At 37.1% G+C, this 22,437-nt stretch overlaps 2 protein-coding genes across 6 annotated transcripts; both read right to left on the reverse strand.

Moving 5' to 3' along the window:
• Positions 1–1,356: 1,356 nt before the first annotated feature.
• Positions 1,357–11,107, reverse strand: LOC139809076 (poly(A) RNA polymerase gld-2 homolog A). Of its 5 annotated transcripts, none has more exons than XM_071771702.1 (12): positions 10,688–11,107; positions 7,487–8,560; positions 7,360–7,392; positions 6,733–7,115; positions 6,204–6,385; positions 5,811–6,091; positions 5,473–5,641; positions 5,198–5,341; positions 4,971–5,099; positions 4,694–4,883; positions 4,495–4,610; positions 1,357–4,407 (listed from the first exon to the last, which is right to left on the reverse strand). In XM_071771702.1, the coding sequence occupies exons 2-12, from the start codon at positions 7,670–7,672 to the stop codon at positions 4,220–4,222; spliced, it is 2,001 nt and encodes a 666-aa protein (XP_071627803.1). In that variant the 5' UTR covers positions 7,673–8,560; positions 10,688–11,107; the 3' UTR covers positions 1,357–4,219. The 5 variants fall into 5 exon arrangements, with proteins under 5 accessions (XP_071627803.1, XP_071627804.1, XP_071627805.1 ...); XM_071771703.1 differs by lacking the exon at positions 10,688–11,107 and adding an exon at positions 10,399–10,661; XM_071771704.1 differs by lacking the exon at positions 10,688–11,107 and adding an exon at positions 10,208–10,385.
• Positions 11,108–11,621: 514 nt separating this feature from the next.
• On the reverse strand, positions 11,622–18,778 carry Upf1 (Upf1 RNA helicase). Its single transcript, XM_071771701.1, has 5 exons — positions 18,426–18,778; positions 17,319–17,599; positions 16,838–16,993; positions 15,788–16,381; positions 11,622–15,700 (listed from the first exon to the last, which is right to left on the reverse strand). Exons 1-5 carry the CDS (start codon positions 18,606–18,608, stop codon positions 13,555–13,557), a joined length of 3,360 nt encoding a protein of 1,119 aa, XP_071627802.1. The 5' UTR covers positions 18,609–18,778; the 3' UTR covers positions 11,622–13,554.
• Between the last annotated feature and the right edge of the window lie 3,659 nt (positions 18,779–22,437).

Raw genomic sequence — 22,437 nt, forward strand, 5'->3', positions numbered from 1 at the left:
AAATTTAAAAAAAAATAATCATAAATTTTAATAAAATCTCTTACCTGCTTTAAGAGTCTTTTCTTGTCAATCTTTTTTTCGAAATCATTCAGCGCATTCTGAATACAAAAACAGCTTCGCTGTTTTCAAGCATTTTTACATCTTGCCAAGGATCAGATTGTACAAAATAGTCAATGCATTTGATTGTCGAGCGAATCAAACTTTATTAAATACGAATAGCAATAACGTCATCGACGAAAACTCATAGTAATAAAAACGTGTGAAGAACATTGTCATTCGACGGTGCAAACAATTCGCTCGACAATCCAATCCTTGGAAGGATGAAAACGACCTGCTTGAAAATAGCAAAACTACTTGTATTCAGAATACGCTGAATGATTTCGACAAAACGACAATAATAGCTGTTAGATACTTTTGTTCGCGTTCTATCATGATCAGCATCGGCATCAAATCTGGTAGTCTTTCTGCCGACAAACTTTATTTGTAGCAGATACTTTGCAAGATCTGCTTTCGACAGACTTGGCTGTCTGGGGAATTGATGTCTTCGGATGATATCAGTATCTGCGAGCCACTGATAGTTTTTTAAAATGACTGTAAGAGAATAGTGAAAATTTTTTAGAGGTTTGTTCGAAGCCTAGCAGTATGGAAGGAGTCTACACGATTTCTAATAAAAACGAGGATAATTGGAGAATAAAATTTACAGCCTGACTTTTGTGGCTAACTCCTAACTTGAGCTGGGGACTAATAGTTTCCTCTTTAAATACAGAGAGGTTCACGTGTGGCAATATATTCTCGGTGGGTCGCCATCACCTTCCGAGAGGGCGAGAGGTGGCGATCGAATAAAAACCGACAATTTTTCGTCAGATTTGAAGGATCTCCGGCTCATTCAGCCTCATTAGACCAGTCCACATTTCTCTACGTCATGATCGCCATAATAGATTAAGAATAATATGTATACTTTCGCTTTTAGTACGCTCTTCTGTTAAGCCTATCATACAATACAAAAGTACAAGCAATAGCAACAGGGGCTCGATTTTTGAATTAATTTGCAAGAAAAACATATGCGCAAATTCTGCTCTTACAGAAACGTTGCAGGTTGATTGACTAAAAGCAGACACGCTGTTATATATAGACAATTATCACTATAATATAGAAATATTAAACAAATATATATGACTTTTCACATATCCATTGTGTGCATACAGATATCAGAATAATTGTAAATTACAAAATTAATATTGCAATGTGTGTATAAATTTAGGCATTGATTCATACACTTATATCGGATAATCGAAGACAATTTGACATTATTGATTTCTATCGGGAAGGAATAGAACAGAATAAGTACACTACAAGTATGTGTAAACATTGCATTTATTTAACAAGAAAATTGGAATTACAAAAGGTTGTTTTTAGGCTATAAATTTAGAAAACCGTTTTATGTTAACTTCGATAGAAATATACTGCTGCGAATTTTTCTAAGTGATATAAATTCGATGCCCGCAAAATGGCTTTGCCATTACAATTTTTTTTATTTTTATAATAATATATTGACAAGTTAAATTAGGCACTTAAGGAAATATTAGATACAATAGATGATCGTGTAATATATTACAAAAAGATATATATAGTCGAATATCACATCAAAATTAAGATCTTTTCATCAGTCATTTCATCAGCCGAAGGAATATTGCAAATCATACACATGAGGCAAAATACATGTACATTTAGTTCATATCTCACGTTTATCTTGCAAATTAACGGATGTTACTTGTTATTTATATTTTATTCGTGTATATTTGACGTTGAAGTAATCGTGATAATAATTTACTTGTTATATTGCAGACACAACCTTATTTCTCGAACATCATTTTCAAGAACACCATTACACATATGCTCTATATTTTTTTGAATAAAGATTAATCAGTAGAAAACTGACTTAATAAAGGAATGGAAATAGTATATCTCCCTTCAGCAAATAAAGAAAAGTATCAAGCTTGAGTGTTTCTTCTAACCAAGGATTATTATGTGAAAAATTGTTAATACAATGTTAATGGAAAATTAACATATTTAAACTTAATTAAATGTTACTTGTTTTCGATGTTAATAATTAATGCAGGAAATAACTTTATTTTGAGACAATTTTTGTTGACAAATGTCTTTTAATAAAATTGATAATTTAGTTCTACCAATTCACGAATATATGATTGTGTAACTATTAATTTATGAGAAAAATAAAATTGATCAAAGAATGAAGAAGCACTTTGTTGAGAAGTAAAGATTACATATATTCATTTATATTGAAAAACTTGTTTGTAACTTTTCGACTTTTAACGAATTAGAAATCTTTACTCTAGCTTTTACGTATATGTACATCGTCGATTTATGTCCCGCTTCAGGATTAAGTTATAAATCATCCCACCGACATAAAGACATATTTTTGCCAATTTTAGGACAGTTACCAGAATTTAGGAAATTTTTTAATCCTTTTAAAAGAAACACAGTCTTGCTTACCACTATATCAGTCATCCATTGACTTTATATCTGAACAATATTATAAACGTAAATAATTAATTTTTTTCGAATTTGCAACATTTTTTTTATTTTTATTAAGCCTTTTTTGTTTTTAATATTTTTGCAAAAAATAATACTAAAAGTTTATATATTTTCCATAATTCTACGCTCATGTGTATTTTTTTTTCTTTTTTTTAGAAACAGCAACTAGAAAAATAAGTATACTACTTCCTTCTTCTTTTTATTTTTTTTTATATGTAGCACTATAGAATATTATTTTAATATCAAATGCTCATTTTTTTATGGCTACTAATTTATAGTTTGAAACATTTTAATTTAAGAATATATTAATAACTATTTTTTTGTACCTGATAATCATTTCGTCACAGACGAAATTTCATTATTCTTCTTTACCTTTTTCATGTATTTAATAAGTGATTGTTCATAATATCACGCAATGTACGATAGTATTAACGATAATTACGATAGTCGCACATAAGACACCATATATTATATATTCATTGATATTAAACGAATAAAACTTACGTATGAGATAATGAATAATATACATTGAAGAAATCACGTTGAATAATTTTGATGCAACAATTATTACTTACTAATTACTATGCTGTAATCGTGCAACTATTTAATTATCTACAAAGAAATTGACTAAAATGCAAAAAATTATTTCATTTTTATATAAAAGATCGGATGTACAAATATCACTCTTCTCTTAACTTTAATATTGCAATACGTGCAATAAAGTTTGTGATTTATATTAAAGCTACAAAATCAGTTAGGCTTGCTTAGATCTCTCTAAATCTTTAACCAGATAATGGCGAAATAAATTCGCGATTAGATAATTGAATAGTTACACGATTACAGCATAGTAATTACTATTGTTGCGTCAAAATTATTCAATGTGATTTTTCCAGAATACATTGTGCATATTGCTCATTACCTCTTACATGAGCTGTTCATCTAATATCAATAAATCTAAAATATCTGGTGCCTTGTAGGCTATTAAAATTATCGTTAACACGATCTCTACCACGTAATATTATGAACAATGACTTATAAAAGAGAAGACGAAGAAATTAAAGAATAGCGAAAAATAACGAAATTTCGCTTGTGACCTTAAAAAATAATCAGATGCAAAAAAATATTCATTAACATATTCTTTATTGAGAATGTTTCAAACTATAGATTGCTAGCCATATCCCCAAAAATGAGCGTCTGATATTAAAATAATCTTCTATGGCATTACGCTGCAAAGTTTCTCATCTAATGCTTTGCGGCCTCGTTAAAGATTTAGAGAAATCTAAGCAAGCCCAACTGTTTGTAGCTTTAATACAAATTATAAACTTTATTGCACATATTGCAATTTTAAAGTTTGAATAAGATTGATATATCTGTGTATCCAACCTTTCACATCAAAATGAAATATTTTTTTGCATGTTAGTAAGTGCAGATAGTTAACATTTCTTTCAGGATGTTACATGTACAGTTAGTAATAAGTTACATACGCATTACTAACTACATATGTAACATCCTGATTGTGTATTTGTGATTTCCAAATCCTCCACAAAAAGAAAAAATAGGATATTAAACGGAGGACACATTTATACCTTGCCAATATTACAAATTATTTCAAAATAAGGCCTAATATCACAAGGTACTAAACACGTCACATAAGACGATCTTATCATTCTTCGTCACTTATCGTTAGCCCCCAATCGGTACCAATCATCATCAGACGCATCTCGTCAAACACATCACTTAAACTATATCTTCGTTTCAGTCTTGTATACGTAATATTTAATATGAATATAATTTTAGAGAACATGTCCGGATCATAGACCGATCTAGCTGTGTTAGTCAAGTCAAATGGCTCTATAATATTGCAATAGTGTAGATAAATGTCATGAAAAGTAATATTTTCGGGTATTTTTTACTTCAATATAAAGAATATTCATTTACCTTCGATACATAGATACTTCCATTGATAAGGATCATTTTTGGATGATTGCACCATACGACATTCTTCTTTTGGTATTTTGCTTGCTAAACGTACGGATATCGCATATTGGCTGAAGCTAATTTAATGGCAAGAGTTAAATGTCTGTCTATCAAAGTATCATCTAGATATTCTATAATGTTTATATTTGAAGTTACTTACTCAAATTCAACATAATATTTGAAAAATTCAAATAGTAATTCCCCAAGAGATTGATGATTCTCAGGCAAACGATTGGACGGTGGAATATTCAAATCCTCATGAATATTGATATTATAAATATCCGCATCCGGCCTAAATTTGTTTGCAAATATTGAATGCAAACATGGCAAAACAGGAGGATTGGTCCCACCTATTAAAGCAATACTCATATTCTAATATTGCAGAATAATCGGGACGCAAAAGAGAAACAGCAATAAAAAGTTTGTGGCATACATACATTGTAAGAAATGTATAACCATGAGGACTAAAGAGTAACTGGACAATGTCCTACATTTTGGATTATTGATATTATGCCATTGAGCCCAAAGTTTAACGACGAGCGCTAATGGTTTTACTCTCCAGTCAACTGTAAAGAACATTTATATAAATAGTGATTAAAATATTTTTTTCAATACATATATACTTTCAAATATATGCATACACAAAAGTTATTATTAAACTTACGTTTTGAATAACAATATAGTAGATGCGCGTTCTTGATGCAAACAGAATTATTACAATTCATATCAACTTTAAATTTCCGTGCTACATCAAAGAATGTTATAATGGGTACTTTTGCGTGTATCATTTCGAGTTGGTCAACGAAATCTGGATACAAAGAATGAGAAAAATATTGTAAAAAATAAAATTATTATCATTGAACGATACAAGTGCATACAAGTACATTAAAATAAGTTTTTACATAAGAATGTTATGCAATATTTATAAATTTTACACACCACTTTGTTTAAGATGCTTTAGCACTTCCAGTAAATGTTCTATAGCTATACATCTTACATCCAATTCAGTGTGTTTCACTAAAAGACACACGTCGACGTCGCTATCATTTGAACCAAACCCATTCATTGTTGAACCAGCCAAAAATACACAACAATTTGGATATAAAGTCTAAAACCATTATTTTTTTAATATATATGAGTAAATAGTAAATATGATATTAATATGTTATTTTGAATTTTGTTTTCAAACATATCCTGGCAATATTTGACTTAGCAATATTTAGCTATATCAAGTTTTATTTCGCTTGTTCACTCTCTTCCTCTCTCTTATACTTTACCTTAATATATGTGTTGAGATGCTTCCACAGCATCATTTTCTTTTTATAAGTAACTTCAGTTTGCTGATGCGTAATAAATTTACGCCAAACTTGTTCGGACAAATCATCCCATGATGATCCAGTAACAAGATTCTTTGGCACAGAAGTTACTTGTAATAAATGAGATCTAGCAAGAAATCTATCAGGGGCGGCATTACATCCAGGAAACATATCGTAATGCGATACTTCAGAATATTTACGATTTCGTGGAAATCTTTGTGAAGCTGCATTTTCATTCTTTCCTGGAAATAAATTCTAATTAATTTGAAGTAAATTATTTTTTACTGCATTTTATAATTTCAATATCTAGTATATTAACATATATTATTAGATAGAAAAAAAACTTATATATACCTAAATATCTTCTCCTGTTCTGATAATTTTGCACATGTGATCTCGGAGTAGAATTAGTAGTATCGTAATTACTGTTGGATCGTTGGGTTGGATAAAACTGATGTGCAGAGGCACTTGAAATTAAACCATCTGCTGTATTATTATATGTTCTATTATCTGGATGTGTTTTATGATGCTTTTTGCTAAAAATTTAATTGATTAAAGATTTAGATATACATGTATGTACGTATGTATGTATGTATATATTTGTGAGCGCGTGTATTTTAGATTTTTCTTATTTATTTTTTCTCTTGAAATTACAAAGATTTTACGCTTTCTTTTATTTCCCTTTCCATTTTATCTTATCTTACTATTAGTTTGTCTTATTATTTTTTCTATTCTATTTGTCAAATTTCTCTTACTCTTTCCTCTTCCCTTATTCTCTCTCTTATAGTTAATGATATAGACTTAAGATATAGACTTTATTTGAAAAAGAAAAAACAATAATGTCAGACAGTAACAGATAATTCTAAAAGTGTATGATAATTACTTTAACCATTGTCCTCTTACTGAACTTGTAGAATCTCGCTCATCTGAAGACTCTGTTAAACTATTGTCAATGTAATGTTTGTTTGGTGTTGGTGAACGAGAACTAAATCCACTATCACTATTATAGGCTTCATATTTCGAGAAATTCCTGTATGAACTCCGTCTGCTATTTCTATTATTCCAGCTTGGTTTCTTTGTCGAATTAGGATTTGTGGGCTTGAAGTTATAGTTTGAGAATGGTATAATCGACGAGTTATTGGATGTATTTATGCGTCTTTCCCAATTTATAGAAGATGAATTATTGTTTGATTGCATGTATTCTATACGTCGTAATGATGGTACATCAACTCCTATTAATTGTAATAAATCCAGGGGAGATCCTGTCTGCAAGAACATTGTTTGTATATTTTAACAAAGAATAGAGATGTTATACATATAATAGAAAGAGTATGTAAAATAAATTCATAAATTAAAAAATCTCATTATACATAACGATATTTAATCAGACGTTTGATAAAATTCGTTCAAAAAGTTTGAATATATTATCAAAAGTTACATGGAAATTTAATTTCTAAATAATTAACTAATTACAGTTTTATATGTAACTTTTAAATAAGCTCTTATTTACCATATTTATATCATTGACTCTTCTGTTATTGTACTGTATTTGAGAAAAAGTATATTTAATCACAATAACGAAAAGATGCTAATACATATACATTTAAATTTAATTTAAAAGATTGTTTAACATGTACCTGTATCGTACGATGCCTGTTATGTCCAGAGATATTCGGGCCATATTGTGGGAAATCAGATTGATGCAATGCATTTACACCGTTAATATGCAAAGTGTGATTTTGTGCTGGTGGACATTGTCCATTTGTTTGGTGTCCTCCCATTATTTGCACCATCATTTGCGATGGAAATACAGTATGATACATAGTCAAAATAGGTATACGAGATATTGGAAGATATCTTTTTTGGATTGACGTTTATTTCTTTAATTCTTAATATAGCAATATATTGCACTTAATAGCATTCATAGATGTTTGTAGCAATCAATAAGGCACACTATGTTATTATTATTAAATGTATCTTGCAACAATTGATATTTCATCAAATAAATGTACACATGTCTACATGTACTTAGGAAAGCTTCAAGCTTCTTGTTTTACTTTTCTTTCTTATTTTTCCATTTATATATATTTTGTCTTTTTATTTTGCAGTTATTTTATCTTTTTATATTGTAGTTTTGCAAGATATTATGTTGTCTTTTGAGATCTTACTATGTAAATCTAAAAGTTAACAACATATATATATAATAATTCAACAGTAATGCAAGGAGACAAGACTGTATGATAATGAAATTAGGAATTCAGAAATAACGAGACACTACAATTCACTCTGTCTATCTCTTGTCATCGAATTTATAAATATATATGTGTTTGTGTGCATGTGAAATATACAGAGCTGTGAAAACAATTGTAATGTAAATTAATAATTGCACTTAACGAACAATAATTTCACCCACATATTCACCAGCATTGCGTTAAAGAAAATTAAATTCATGATATGAGGCAAACAAAACAGCCTATATGTTCTCAATCAACTAGTATCAGATTCTCTAATCTCAAAATTAAGTTACTTATATTAATTCCATGTATACAACTTTGCCTGTGCAAGATGTACGCTTCTAAAGTTTAGTTTCCAAATGTTTTCGTCATTTAATGTGCCTTTGTTCCATTTATCTCTTTTCCTCTCTTTCTCTCTCTCTCTCTCTCTCTCTCCCTCTTTCAGATCATACAATTTGCTTGTTCTATCACAATCTCCTGAAAGAAAAACAGTATTGAAAGCCATTTTGTAATGTACTATTGTGTAAAAACTTATTGTAAAAATTATTTAAAAGACATAAATATAATGGAATTATTTTACAAAATATGTTAGAATAAAATACTAAAATATTTGTAGTACTTTTAGTACTTTTTATAATAAACTTGTTAAAATATAGGATGTTAGTAATTTGTTATAGAATATTACAAACAAAACTAAAACATACATATATAGAGACGGAACCACCATATGGGATGTTGGGGACGGACGGACGACACATATAAATAAATATAAAAGTTAATAATCAAAATTTATTCTAATCACATGTACATATTTGTGAATTTCCTAAAGAATTACAAATACAACCAGTATACCACAAATATATACAGCTTTTGGGATTTGCAAAACTTAAGAACTGCATCGTATGTATAATACATGAAATAAACATCTATAATGCACAATAAACATTAAAAACAATTTTGGACAAATATACAATCTGAGGATTACCTATCCGGAACATGCATGAATAAATGTAAAGGATAACAACCACAATTTATTCTAATTTCAACACATACCAATTTTCTATAGAACATTACAAATACAACCACAATTTGTACAATCACAAACATATATATAACTTCTGGAGCTTGAAAAACTTGAAGACTGCCGCACCATAATAAACATTAAAGTAACTTTTGATAAATATAAGTATATCCTCCCCGATTTTCTTGAAACTCGCGTTTATTTCATGTATCTCCAAAGTAGAAATCAAATCTGCTTGAAAAAATTTTCCCTCTCGTCCAGTGTATTCTTAATCGTAAGCATATTTTAATATATAACATTATAAAACTCTTTTAAAATCAATATATGTATCTGTGCGCTTGTTAGAAGCCTAATCTTTTTTTTTTTTTATAAAGCGTCAAATTTTTGTAGATCGACATTTTAAAATTCAGCTTATTCGTAAAAAGGTTGATTTCCCAGGAAAATCATTTAAAAGAGCTATACATTACAAATACACATATACATATGTGCATACTTATATACGTATATAAATACATGTTCGCGCACGCGCACGGGTGATTTTTTAATAATTAATCAATAAATTCTTTACATATTGAAGCTTTCTCCGAAAATCTTAGCTTTATATAAAATGCCAATCCATTGTTATATCTTCCGTTAAACTTGTGATACGTTATCGGTATTATCGGTAAATAATATATTGTATTGTATATCTCGCTGGAATTGTAAATCCTTTCAAAGTCGATAGGCACGAAATAAACATCTATTTGTCTATCATAAAGTGCCAATTTACACACACTTGACGGCCTATAACAGAGGGCTTAACGATAATTAATCTACGTACACGTTTATTGCCGATTTAAAGATGATTGCTCCTTATTAAACAGTAGCTTTCATTCAGATATGCTTGTAAAAGAGACACTTTGCTGCGTTAAAAAATACGTATGTGAAAAAATATAAAGAGACCCTAACAAAGAGTAAAAAATAAACCTACCAAAAGACGAGATGGACAATTTTCTCGAGCGAATTCGGTTTCTGCGTGTCGAGAAATAAGTAGGTACGCATGAAACGTGCGAGTTTTAAAAAGGGCCAGAGAGGGGATGATTCTCACGGCGAATGCGGTTCACCTTACTAGTCCCTTCACCGTTTGCGGACACTGTAATCGGTACGTTTCCTACGGGGATTCGCCGGATTCGCGTGTTCACGAGGAAACTTGCGCGCGGGTAAAACGTCGAAAATGATGCTTATTAGAGTCGCCAGACACCCTTGCCGAGAGAACACGCACGTTCTCCACGGCATTCCAAACAATCCGAACTACCTGCTCAAGTAGACACGTGTACACGGACCGTGCCGCTGCGCCCGTGCCGTGTACAGAGGCACGCGGACAACACCAGACAACACGAAATATTTTCCTTCGACTTCGACAATACGGCGCGGGGAGGGGGTCGCGAGGAGCGGCAGCCGGCCGGCAGCGGAGATCGAGAAAGCAGGAAAGCGGCCGGCCAAGGGGGTGAGAAACGCGGCGCGGTCGCGTGAGGCAGCGTGAGGGAAGAGGGGGGAGGGGGGAACACAAGGCAAGGATCACGAGGAAGAAGATGCCGGTATACCTGGCCGTGATCGCCATGTTGCCCTAATCTGCCCTCAGACGAACTCGGGGAAATTTGCGGGAAAGAACTACCTTCCCAAGATCCCAGGAGTAAGGCTGCGCTCTCCCGATTAATACGGCGCGAAATCGGAGACGCGATTGTCGCAGGATCGTTTTTATCCGTGGTCGCCGTCACTCGATCTCTCGAAATTTGGCAGCTGGATCCTCCTCGCGGGAGCGTGCGTCCCGTCAACGATGAGTGTCTCTCCGCTGATTATTCCACGCCTCGCACCACCTCGCACGCGTCCGTTATAGCCGGGTAAGCCCCACTGACCCCCACGGCGGCCCACGGTTGACGGTGGCTAGTGGCTGCCAACACAAATCACCGCGCACCAACTAATCTCGTTAGACGTTTAAATTTTCAAACCCTCGGAGCAATGGACGGTCCCTCTCTCGTTTCGCGTGCTTGATGACTCGAGACTCGACCACGAGGCGGCACTGGCGGCAGCGTGATCATCTGATCCGATGTATTATTGTATTTGGAGATGTAACATACATATTCAAGCACGAAGCAACGAATATAAATGTAATAGCGCGTATGTATGTACATACAATACAAAAAGAGGGTGAGGAGAGGGAATGTACCCCGGTTCACGATGTTCGGGGATGCTTGCACATGTGCGGTAAAGCGAGCACTAGCAGACGATATATTAAACCCTCGGTCAGTCGCGTATATACTATATTGTAATGAAAAGTATCGTTAAATCTCCCTGGAAAATTGGAAAGAGAAAGGAAATGTTAAAAATAATATTGAGAAATCTTTTATAAAAATATATTACAATTTATCGGGTGGAAACAATTAAATTTGTTCACGTATACTTACATATACTTGTTACATATAACATAGCGATACAAAGCAATAATTTGCGGGACAAAAGGAAAAATGCGAGAGCGCGTTTGCTTTCAAACCAAATTTATTTTTCCATAAGATTTTACAATAAATTTCAGTATTATAATCTGCTATTATATTAGCGGTGCGCTGTTGGTCGGACAAGAGAAATAAAACAATTTAGTGTCGTATAATGCAAGTTTACATTAATTACCACTTAATCTATTGCAATATAATAAATTTATATTACCGCCAGAAGCCAGTACAGACAGACTATAAAATTGGAGGCAGGGATTTTGGAAGCAACGGAAAGGCGATCCGAATAAAAAATGTACAGACATTCCGGTCTACACGCCAAGTATAAGACATTTCGAATGGTGACAATTTACTTGCTACCATTACGGATAATGGCGATGTCTGAAACACACAATTAATGTAGTCACGTAGGATTTTTGCAGTGGCACGCACGTGCCACATCCAAAAAAAAAAGCAAAAATCAAGACTTAAATTTAATTGATTATCGTTCGCGCATTAACCCCTTCGCTACGAGAAGCCACTGTCTTATAGCTCGCTGGGAATCTTTTCCCATGTAGACAGAGACAATTCGATGGCTCGTCAAATCCCTAAATAAATTTCAGTAATTTCTTACTCGTCGATTCATGATTATATTTCTATCATACGTTAACGTGTCCGACGCGATGAAATCGTTACACCTCGATTTGTGAACGTCGGAAGTATAGTACTCTTAAAACAAGAGTAGCGTTTTGCCCAACCGCGCAGTTATCGCTCGCCGTTGCGAAAAGGTTAAAGAACGACGTGTAAGATCGACACACGAAGGAAAGAACGAATACAATTTTGATAAGCTGTGCGTCTATACTGTTTCTCGGTCACGTTTGACCTAGCTAGCCCATCCGCTAAGGACTCTACCGAAAGAAAGCAATCCTTCCAATCGTGCGCTCCGTTGACCCCTGCGGTAAAATAAGCAATAGATATAAAATAAGGAAGAAAAAAAAACCTAATCAACATGATCAAAAACCACCGATGAATTTCTCACGACCGGCGGAGGCGCCGGACCTCTGAGAAAGGGATGTCCCATCTCCGTGATGATGTTGAAACGTTGGCTTCGTACTGTCTGATGATGATGCAACATTGGCGACTCCCATCGACAAAATTCCGCCGGAGAAATCGACGATATCGACTCTCAATGTGTGTGTGACGTGCGCCCACGCGTTTCAAGGGGGGAACAAGTTACGTATGGTGTATATCGTCTCCTCAGCTCGAAATAACGGTGGGTACATAGAAATTGTACGAATACAGTGTAGTTTTTCTTAATTTCCTTCCTGCTTTTTCCATTCGGTTCGAATCCGTCGAATCCGTGACGAAGTGGAAAAAAGCACGTTTCGGTGCTATTGCGATCCGATCTTCCGTAGCACGTAGACTGCCAGAAAGATCTTTCAAACTCCCTCGTTGTAGGTTGTAGGTTTATTTGAGCGTGACATTGGCACACTCGTCGAATTCGGTCGAATCGTGAAGCGATACACTTCCATTTTATGTCCCATTTCTTTCTTTTTTTTTTTTGTCATTTTCGTTCCTTTTTCTATTTGTTATAGCGTCACTCGGATCCCCGCGATCCCTGCGTTGACAGTAAGCACGTGTCACGGTTAATTGACAGTAGTCGTTCATCGTCCTCCAGTCTGCGTGATGTCCTTCTCTGCCCTCCGTTGCACTTATTACAATCAGATACATAAGCCTTGCGTTTTTCCGCGTCCACGGTGGAATCCTCCAACGGCGAATTAGCTTACGGAACCTTCGTTCTCCTTTCACTCCCCTTACCTCACGTCGACGACATGAGCGTATGCTGCATAATATCGTACTCGATCGTCGAGCCGTCGTACCGTTTTGCGCAGTTAGTGATTTGTGGTTGTTGGTCGAAGAAGAATTGGTCGAACGAGCCTTCATGGCATGGCAATTGCGTTGCTCAGCCGTAGGTAAGTTTCGGCTCAGTAGGGCTGCGAGAACTGTCCTCCGGCTTGCGACTGGCCCGACTGGTAGAAGCCACTTCGGTCGCCCTGGTAGGTCGAGTCCTGCGACAGCAGGCCGTCCATCTGCGATTGAAATTCGCCGACCGCGAACGAGTCCTGTGAGAGTTCCGCTTGACTGAGGCCAGGCTGCGAAAGACTGAAACCGGGTTGAGACATGCCCTGAGTCGTGCCCTGCGTCAACGGCAGACCTGGTTGACTGTACGGCTGCGTGTTTTGCTCGGTTTGACTCAGTTTACCCATACGCGGGCCTGACCGGTTCCTCGCCGAGGCGGTGGCGCCGCGTCGATTTTTCTGATTCTGGCGTGCCTGCAACGCTTGCTGATGCTGATTGTAGAAACGCGGCGGCACGTGCGTCATATTCATGAACATGCCAACCGGCACGGGCATGTTGTTCATCGCCGCCTGCGCCCGCTCCGGACTGATGTAACTTATAGTGTCATGCGTACGGTTGAAAATGTCTACCGACACGTTTCTTTGGTAGTACGGATTGTGGTTCTGCGTGCCGTTCACCTGTGCGCCCGAACGATCGTACACCGATCCGGGGATCAGGGCTTCGCGCGCGTCGTACATTGACGTGGACATGAAGTGCGAGCCTGGATTAGCCGCGTTCACAAGTTTCTTTGGCTTAGCGAATTGAATCATGGACTCCTTCAGATTGTTCAACGGCCCTTCGACCAGCACCTTCTGCTCCTTGTAAAAGCTGAGCAGGTGGTTCCAGAGCGGCTGCTTCGAAAGCACCTTGGGATTTCCTACGATAATGATGCCGTATTTTGCGCGAGTCAACGCCACGTTCAATCTTCTGGGATCATTCAAAAATCCAATGCCCTGATGCTCGTTGGATCGTACGCAGGACATTATTATTATATCCTTCTCTCGTCCCTGAAAAGCGTCCACACTCGCCACTTCGATCTCTTGATACAATTTCGAGTGCAGGGAACCTTGGTACTGCATATACTGCACAAGATAGGCCCGTTGACCTTCGTACGGGGTTATCACTCCAATCTGTTCCGGTTTCACGCCGCAACGTAAGAATCGTGTCGTTATCTTTTCGACGTTAGACGCTTCGGTACGATTCAAGTAAGATGTCCCACTTCCAGCTATCTCTTCTTGACCTTGCGTGACGTAAAAGAACATTGGCTTGTCCGGTGCAGGCCAGGGAAAGTCGATTTTCAATAATTTTCTCTCGTCGGCGCAAACGCCATTCTGCAGAGACCCTTCGTAAAAGAAGTTAGATGGAAATCGTGACAGATCAGGATGCATACGATATTGTACTTCTAAGCGGAACGGTCTAATTCCCAACACCACCAGCCTTTCGAACAAAGATTGAGATAAACCAGCTCTGGCAGCTTTCTTGCACATCACCACCGGCCCTAATTGGCAGTGATCTCCGACGAGGATCAATTGTTTCGCTCCTAGAACAACTGGTACCATGCACTCCGGTTCGGTAGCCTGCATGCTCTCATCGATAAGTATAGAATGGAACTTTAATCTGTGCAATCTTGGATCACCAGCGCCTACGCAGGTGCAACAAATTACATCGGCCGCTTCCAGAAGTTCCTTTTCCGCCGCTTTCTTCAAGAGTCTATAGCGCTTCTCGTCGACGCTCGACAATTCGCCTGTCTCATCCTTCAGTTGTTGCAACTTTTGCAACTCGGTGTTCGTCTCCATGTTCTTTATTTGATTATGTAGAGCGAGGAAACTCACTGGCGAATCGATGGCCTCTCGCGATTTGGCACACAATCGTACGACTTTCAAACTTGATTTATGTATCTTTTCGGTCAATTGATCGACAGCGGTGTTCGAAGGAGCGCATACGAGAACAGGACCACCGTTCTGTTTCACCAATTGATAAACTATAGTAGCGCTCGTCACAGTTTTACCTGTTCCTGGTGGTCCTTGGATCAGGGATAAGGGCCGTTGTATTGCGTGTTTCACAGCGTACACCTGCGATCTGTTCAAATCAGGTAGATTCGGTGCGCTAAAATGTTTAGGAAGATGACAACGGAATAGAACCTCTTCTACTTCGTGTCCCAATAGTCTGTGATATATGTAAGCTGACACGGATGTATCATCCACAGCAAATTTGCGTAACGCGGATTGCATCCTGTAATAATATAAAAATACTTATTAAAATCATAAAATTATATATAGGAAACGATATTGATGTATTGCAAATTTGTCTACATCTTACCGATCAAAACTCGTGCTTTTCCAAATAAAGTCAACGACAAAGTTGCTAATGCATTCCGTCGGCGCTCCAGAATTGTTTTTCAGCTCAATTCCAACTTCCTCCCCGTAATTGTCGGGAATCTTAATCACGTGTCCAATTCCAGACCAAGGCTTATGTAGTTCTCCCAGATAACGGAGCCTCAATTCATCCCCATGCATCAATTTCATATCTCCGTCCGTTTTGGCCAGCATAAAGTATGCGATAGTCTTTTTGTTCAATCCAACGTCCCATCGTACTTCAATGTTCTCTTGAGTTTGAGATTCTTTCAAGCGTTTATCATAATCGGCTTCCAATTTCACAAGTGGACCAAAAATATTTTGATACTGATATCCGTCCTCGTAACGTAACAGAACCTGCTGCGGTTCCTCGTCTACTCCAGGCTTTTCTAAATCTTGGAAAGTAGCGTCAACATTGTCTCGCCATAATTCCTCCAATTTATTAATCTGTTGCGCAGAGATCTGCCTAGCTCTTAACTGTTCTTGTTCGGACGGAAATTTCACCAACCAGGACAAAAAGCTGCGATCTTCGATCAAAGGCTTCCATTGCTCTTGATCCCTGATTATATTCGAAAAGTATTAAAATATATTAGTATACATATGATACATGTGTATACATTTATATTATCCCTCGAAAGCCACACTGGGGTCTCAGGGACCCCAACAAAATTTTGAAACTACATTTAGGACTATCATTTATATTTTGTGATGCATATTTTTTAGTAATAATTTTTTTTACAACTTCATCATAATTTTCAGAAAATTTACGAACTTAACCGATTGAGAAAAAAAAAAAAAAAAAACATTACAATACGCTGATTTTTTCGAAACTTATGAGAGAAAAATGGCTGGAGTCCTCTAGACTCCAGTGTAGTTTACATGCATACAAAAAGAAATGTGTGGCCTGCGAGAGGTAAACTCAAAAGATGTTGATATCTATATTGACATTAAATACATAAAATATCTTGGTTATATTTGTACATAATATATATGAATAAAGATAATTTGTTCTTACCAGTTCATATCCTTCAAAGAACTCTGTGCCGCGCACGGTTGGCGGCAGAGTAGCACGACTACGGAATCAGCTTTAGCAGGAATAAAACCCAATACGAAAACATTTCTCGTGGCACAGGAATAACATTCCAAAACGGTTTCTCCAAGAGGGCCATCTCTGCAACAAGTTAATGGATCTTTACGTCAAATAGATTCGTAAAAAGATACGCTTAAGCCTTTTGTATACATCTGTCCAATGTATCCTAGAGTCCTTCTAATCAGAGTCTGACCATACAGCAGCAACTTTTGATTAGTTCGCCATTTTTGGGGAAAAGCAAGAGAACAGAAAGAGAAAGAGATATGAATGTATATCCTTTGGTATATCGCTTTCTCTTTCTCTCTTATATCCTTCTCTCTCGCAGAATTTGCAAGTTGGCCAGACTCTGATTAGAGGGACTCTAATGCATCCTTGTTATCTCCTTTACGTCAACGTAATAAATCACCTGTGTAAAGTGACCTCCTTGTGTTTAGCACGGACAAGATGATTGATAATATGGGATCCAGACGTATTGCCGCGTCCATTGCAGAACCACTTTCGGCAGACGTTGCACATAACCACGCAGGACGCTTCATGGATACCGCAGTATTTACACGCATATTCAGGCAAATCGCGGTTATAGTACGCTTCCTCCTCCTCCTCTTCAAATTGCAACTCGGCGAGACTCTGAGCTGCTCCGGAAATCTTCAGATCCAATGACGAGCTGCCATTCGTACCATTAACCACCTAAACGACAATGCGTTGCAGGAGCATTAGAAAAAACCATCAAAATTGGAGTAAAATTTAAAAAAGTGCAAAGTTTACAGTTATTAGAAATAAAACGACTATTTGATGCACGCGAGTAGAGAGAGAGACTTTTACACGAGAATAAAATCAGGAAAGCATAATTCTTTCTATAAGAGATATACTGTAGCGTCTTTCTCTTTGTCGCCACGTAGCGCAAAAATCTTCTCTTTATCTCGGAATTTTTTCAATCCGGATTCCGGAGAAATTAGTTTATCGGGGTTAAACGCATCGTCATATTTCTCTTATCTCGCGCCGCCTCCAATGCCAAGCGTCCGCTCCGTCATCCTCGTTACATTTAAAGGCGCGGAAGCGGACTTGCGTAACTACGCGGAACGCTGGAGCGGCGGCCGCTGGCCGCACCTAACCTCCTCGCCGCTCGCAGCTGGCGCGAGGGAGCGACGGGGGTGCTGGGTGCTGCCGTCCCGTGCTTCTCCAGCGGGCGATCAAGGTCACGCCGACGACGTGCGCCCGCCGGAAGTCCCAAACCCAGTTTCCACGAGAGAGGGGAGAGGAAAAAGAAAACGGATGCGGGGTCAGGGAGCGGAAGATGAGGGACGGGGCGGGGGAGAGAGAGAGAGCCCACCCAAGACAGCTCCGCTTTACCGCTGCACGCGCGACTTGAAGGTTAGGCCGCGTGGTTTGCCTCGAGGCGAACCCCCGGGAGGCCGTGGGCGTCGCGCCGCGAGAACTCGCGTCAAGGAAACCGTCGGGAAACAAGGGAAGGGGCGGGGTGGGGGGGAACACGCATTGGCTGACGAAAACTAACCTGAACGGGTTGATTGGACTGCGTCTGGGTCGCGTCGTGCTGCGAGGCCTGGGTCTGGCTCGGTAGAGTGAAGTCGGTGAAGTCGAACTCGCTGCCCTGCGTGTCCGCGCCGATCAGGTCGGTCTCCTCGGTGTCGAGGAACGTGAGGGTCTGGCTGCTGGGCCCGTACGCGTCGACACTCATCCTGGCGCGATCCGATCTCTTTCTCTCTCTTTCCCTCTTTCTCTCTTCTCCTCTGCTCCTTTCTCTTTCTCTCTCTCTCTCTTTCACTCACTCGCTCTCTCACTCTTTACGTCTCACAGTCTCCGCGCACTCCCCCGCTCAGCGAGGACAGAATTAGCGGGTCGCCGCTGCTTACTCGCGATACGCATTCAACGCGAGCGTGACAACGCGACCCGTGAGGAGCGCGAGCGAGCGCGACGTCGCGTGCGACGCGCGATGAGACGGAGCTGCACAGACACACGCGCGCGCGCGCGCGCGCACGAGGGAACGAGGGCCGCTCGGCCACCGACCACGGGGAACGGGTTACCACCTCGCCTACTCCGCTTTACGCCGTTAACACTAACGTCGCCGTCCGCCGTCGCCGCTCGCGACCGTACCGCGGAACACACACACACCTACACACCGAGAGCACAACAGCGCACGCAATTTTCGTCCCGCACGCGTGAACGCTCGTCGTATGTTACGTCATCAGCTGATCATGTGAGCGGTAGGCGAAGCAGTGGCGAACTGGCGAGCACTGGCGAGCGAATTAGCGAAGTAGCGGAACGGAAGCGGCCCTTCTTAGGGCCGATCTTATATGGGCAAAGTGGGAACACGAGGACACGCGCGGGCGTACGACCAATGGCGGCCCGAGTCGCCGCGAGGGTCGGTAAAACTATTGGACGAACGTGTCGTCATCGTCGCACAGATGGCAGCAGCCGGCTCGTAAATTCTAGTTTTGAAATTCGAATACATTGGTAGAAAATAATGGACATTGATGGACCAGAGTTGTGTGTCGATATAACGACGGAGCACCACGACTTTTTCAAGGTTTAGTTGCCAGCTTTCTAATATATAGTGACTGCGAGTCGCGACTAAACTTTGGTTAACTAACGGTGGGATACGTCGTCTCTATTTTAAAGAGTTTGGATAAAAGAAGGCGGTATATCTTTTTTTAAAAAATGTTTTTCTGGTATTAAAGGTATATATTCTGGTATATATAGAGGATATATGTCTTTTAAAAGTTTTCTTAAATTTGCAACGGTGCAAATTATAATGCATCGAATAGAACGAAGCACAACATCCTAAAAATGAGCCTACCTCTGCTACCTCTATATATGGGGCGAGACGAATTGATTCAATTTTCTTAGCAAACAAATACTACGTTTACGCGAGCGTTACTTCTGTAGTAACTTACGATAATTCCTTCATGTAAACGGGATTTTGTAGTAACTTACGATAATTTACTCCGCGTAAACGAGTGAATTATTATAGTAAGTTACTATACAGAAGTAACGCTCACGTAAACGTAGTAAAAGACACAAATATACATATATTATATGCTGTGACTGCACATATACACACATTATACTATTATGTATATGTTCGTTGGTTTTTATATTATATATAAATTTGAAAGTTGAAACTAATGAACAAATATATATTTTATATTGTGCCACAAAAATTATTTAAATAATAACCTTTGTAAATGCTTTGTGACTTCAAGGATCTTTTCCAATATGGAATTTTTCAATACTTTTTAATCAATAAATGAATAATAAAAATATAAGTGTAAAATTAAGCGACAGCCAGTAAATGTAATATGCATGCACAGTAGACGCGTACAATCGTCCAAAAGCTACAAGAGATGCTCGAATAGTAAAAAAGATAAAAACTGAAAACTTGTTTTGTGTGATTCTGGCATAGCAAATTGGCGTAGAAACTTTAATCGTTTTTGACCGTTTTTTTTTTTCAAATCACTTTCCGAAATTGGTAAGATAAATATCTTAAAAACTTATCAATTGAACGACTTCTTTTTTTAAAGAATATTTTTTTGAAATGTTAAACCTATTAAAAATTAAAAAATTTGATAATTAACAATTAAGAGCTGTCGGGAGACGTCACGCCAAATTTTATACTTATTTGGCACATATATTGTACTTTATGTATATTTGTATATATACATACACAGACACATAACACGCGCGCGCGCGCGTGTATATTTATGTATTAATATTGTAAAATAGAAATAAATATGATTGAGAAATATTAGATTTGGCGTGACGTCTCCCGACAGCTCTTTTTAGGTGTGCAATTAATTATAGCGTAAAAATAAAGTATTTTTTATTATATATGTATATATTAAATTTTTAGAAAATTTTACCTTTTTGTATTTTTTATTATTTTAAACTTTTTAAAACTGTTTTTTATTATATTTTTGTTTTTCTTTTGTGCTCGAACACGTGTGTGCCACGTGGTAGAAGAACACAGCGACATTTCAGACTTATAAAAAAAACATTTTTTTATATTAACAAAATTTAAAAAAAACTGTTATTTTCTTTAAAATAATTAATTATTCAATAATAATATACAACACACACATGCAGATTATGTAATAATCTCAGTACCAGCAATGTAAATGAAAGCAAGATAAACTTAGATTATGTAATCTTTACGCTATAATTATAAATATATGGTTATATTATAATGCATTTTAGCATATTCTAAAAAAGAAAGGATTATTATTTTCCATATTTTTTGTCTTCTTTCAGAGAGAAAATATGACAACCCACAATCAGTCTATATATTGCGAGAGTTGTAGTCGATATCCCTATGTTGGCAGAGTATCCGTAGGAGAAGAGGATAGGGTTGACTTCATTTATCAATTTGTGAAGAAAAGATTTGTTTATACTTCCGCGAACAGCCGGAATCTTAGCATATTTCATACTGCCCCTGACATAATTGGGCCACCCAAATTTCAAAATTTCAAAATTACGGACAACATAAGAACTTTTATTGATCTTATTACAACCTATTTAGGTCAGACGACGAGCGAAAATAAATATATTGGTATGTAATACTTGAATTGATAAATATAAAATATTGTTAGAGAAGATACGCTTTTGTGTTGAGAAGAGATAATTATATTTTCTATTTTAAAGATATCGAGTTTCATGAAGCTGTATATCCAATCAGTCTGTATTTACGAAATATATAATTCAAATTTGGGCTCAAGATTCTAAGAATCACTGGTTTAAGTTGTGGGATGAATCGTCTCAGATTGTGCCACCAACATCAAGATTATTTTCCCCACCCCTATCGCACCCGTGTAACTTTAAAACCAAAATGCTCAGACTAGTATTTAAGGAGAGTTTACCTGCATTTCACACAAAGCTGGACGCTGTGATGCTTATCGGTACATCAGACTTGATCCTTTCTAGAAATGCTAACGAGAGTTTAACTAATGTGTTAAAAAGAATTAACATCATGTACTCTCCACACCACGACGATGTTCATAATTTAACAGCAGATTTAAAAAGTGCACACTTGGATATAATTCATCTGCAACAAAATTTTCCTGAATATTGTGTTATTTATAAAAGGTATTATCGTCGACGTTAGGTAATATTTAAATTCTTTTTTTCCATTAATAATGCAAATTAATTTGTTTTTTCCGTGATATTTGCAGCGATATAAGAATAAGTGTTTCTTATAAGAGTAATTTGAGACACAGAGAAGCATCTCAGGAGATAATTTCTGGTTATGTGCAACCTCTTGGACAGAGATATTTGCGTCGTATTTTATTAAAAATTCATTTAAATTATGCCAAGCGTATAAAACTCTTTTCGGATAAATCCAAGGAGCTATCACTCAGTTTGTCTGAGCTTCCTGTAAAGTATTCCAAAAAGTCTATTTCTCATAATAATATTTATTGCAATATATGTCATCCGCGTATTGAAGTTTTATATTTTATCTTTGTAGGATAAAATACTGCTAAAAATATTAAAAAACTTAGATTGGACGGCGTTAT

This window comes from Temnothorax longispinosus, chromosome 2 (genome assembly GCF_030848805.1).
Source record: "Temnothorax longispinosus isolate EJ_2023e chromosome 2, Tlon_JGU_v1, whole genome shotgun sequence".
Taxonomy (NCBI): Eukaryota; Metazoa; Arthropoda; class Insecta; order Hymenoptera; family Formicidae; genus Temnothorax; species Temnothorax longispinosus.

Excerpts from the sequence above, each read along its gene's own strand:
- LOC139809076 (XM_071771702.1), bottom strand. The coding sequence starts at position 7,672 with ATGTATCATACTGTATTTCCATCGCAAATGATGGTGCAAATAATGGGA. Across the intron at positions 5,642-5,810 it reads ATCTCAACACATATATTAAG|ACTTTATATCCAAATTGTTG; the intron begins GTAAAGTATAAG and ends TAATGGTTTTAG. Across the intron at positions 4,408-4,494 it reads GAAGTATCTATGTATCGAAG|AGCCATTTGACTTGACTAAC; the intron begins GTAAATGAATAT and ends GCAATATTATAG.
- Upf1 (XM_071771701.1), bottom strand. The coding sequence starts at position 18,608 with ATGAGTGTCGACGCGTACGGGCCCAGCAGCCAGACCCTCACGTTCCTC. Across the intron at positions 17,600-18,425 it reads AGTCCAATCAACCCGTTCAG|GTGGTTAATGGTACGAATGG; the intron begins GTTAGTTTTCGT and ends ATTGTCGTTTAG. Across the intron at positions 15,701-15,787 it reads AAAAGCACGAGTTTTGATCG|GATGCAATCCGCGTTACGCA; the intron begins GTAAGATGTAGA and ends ATATTATTACAG.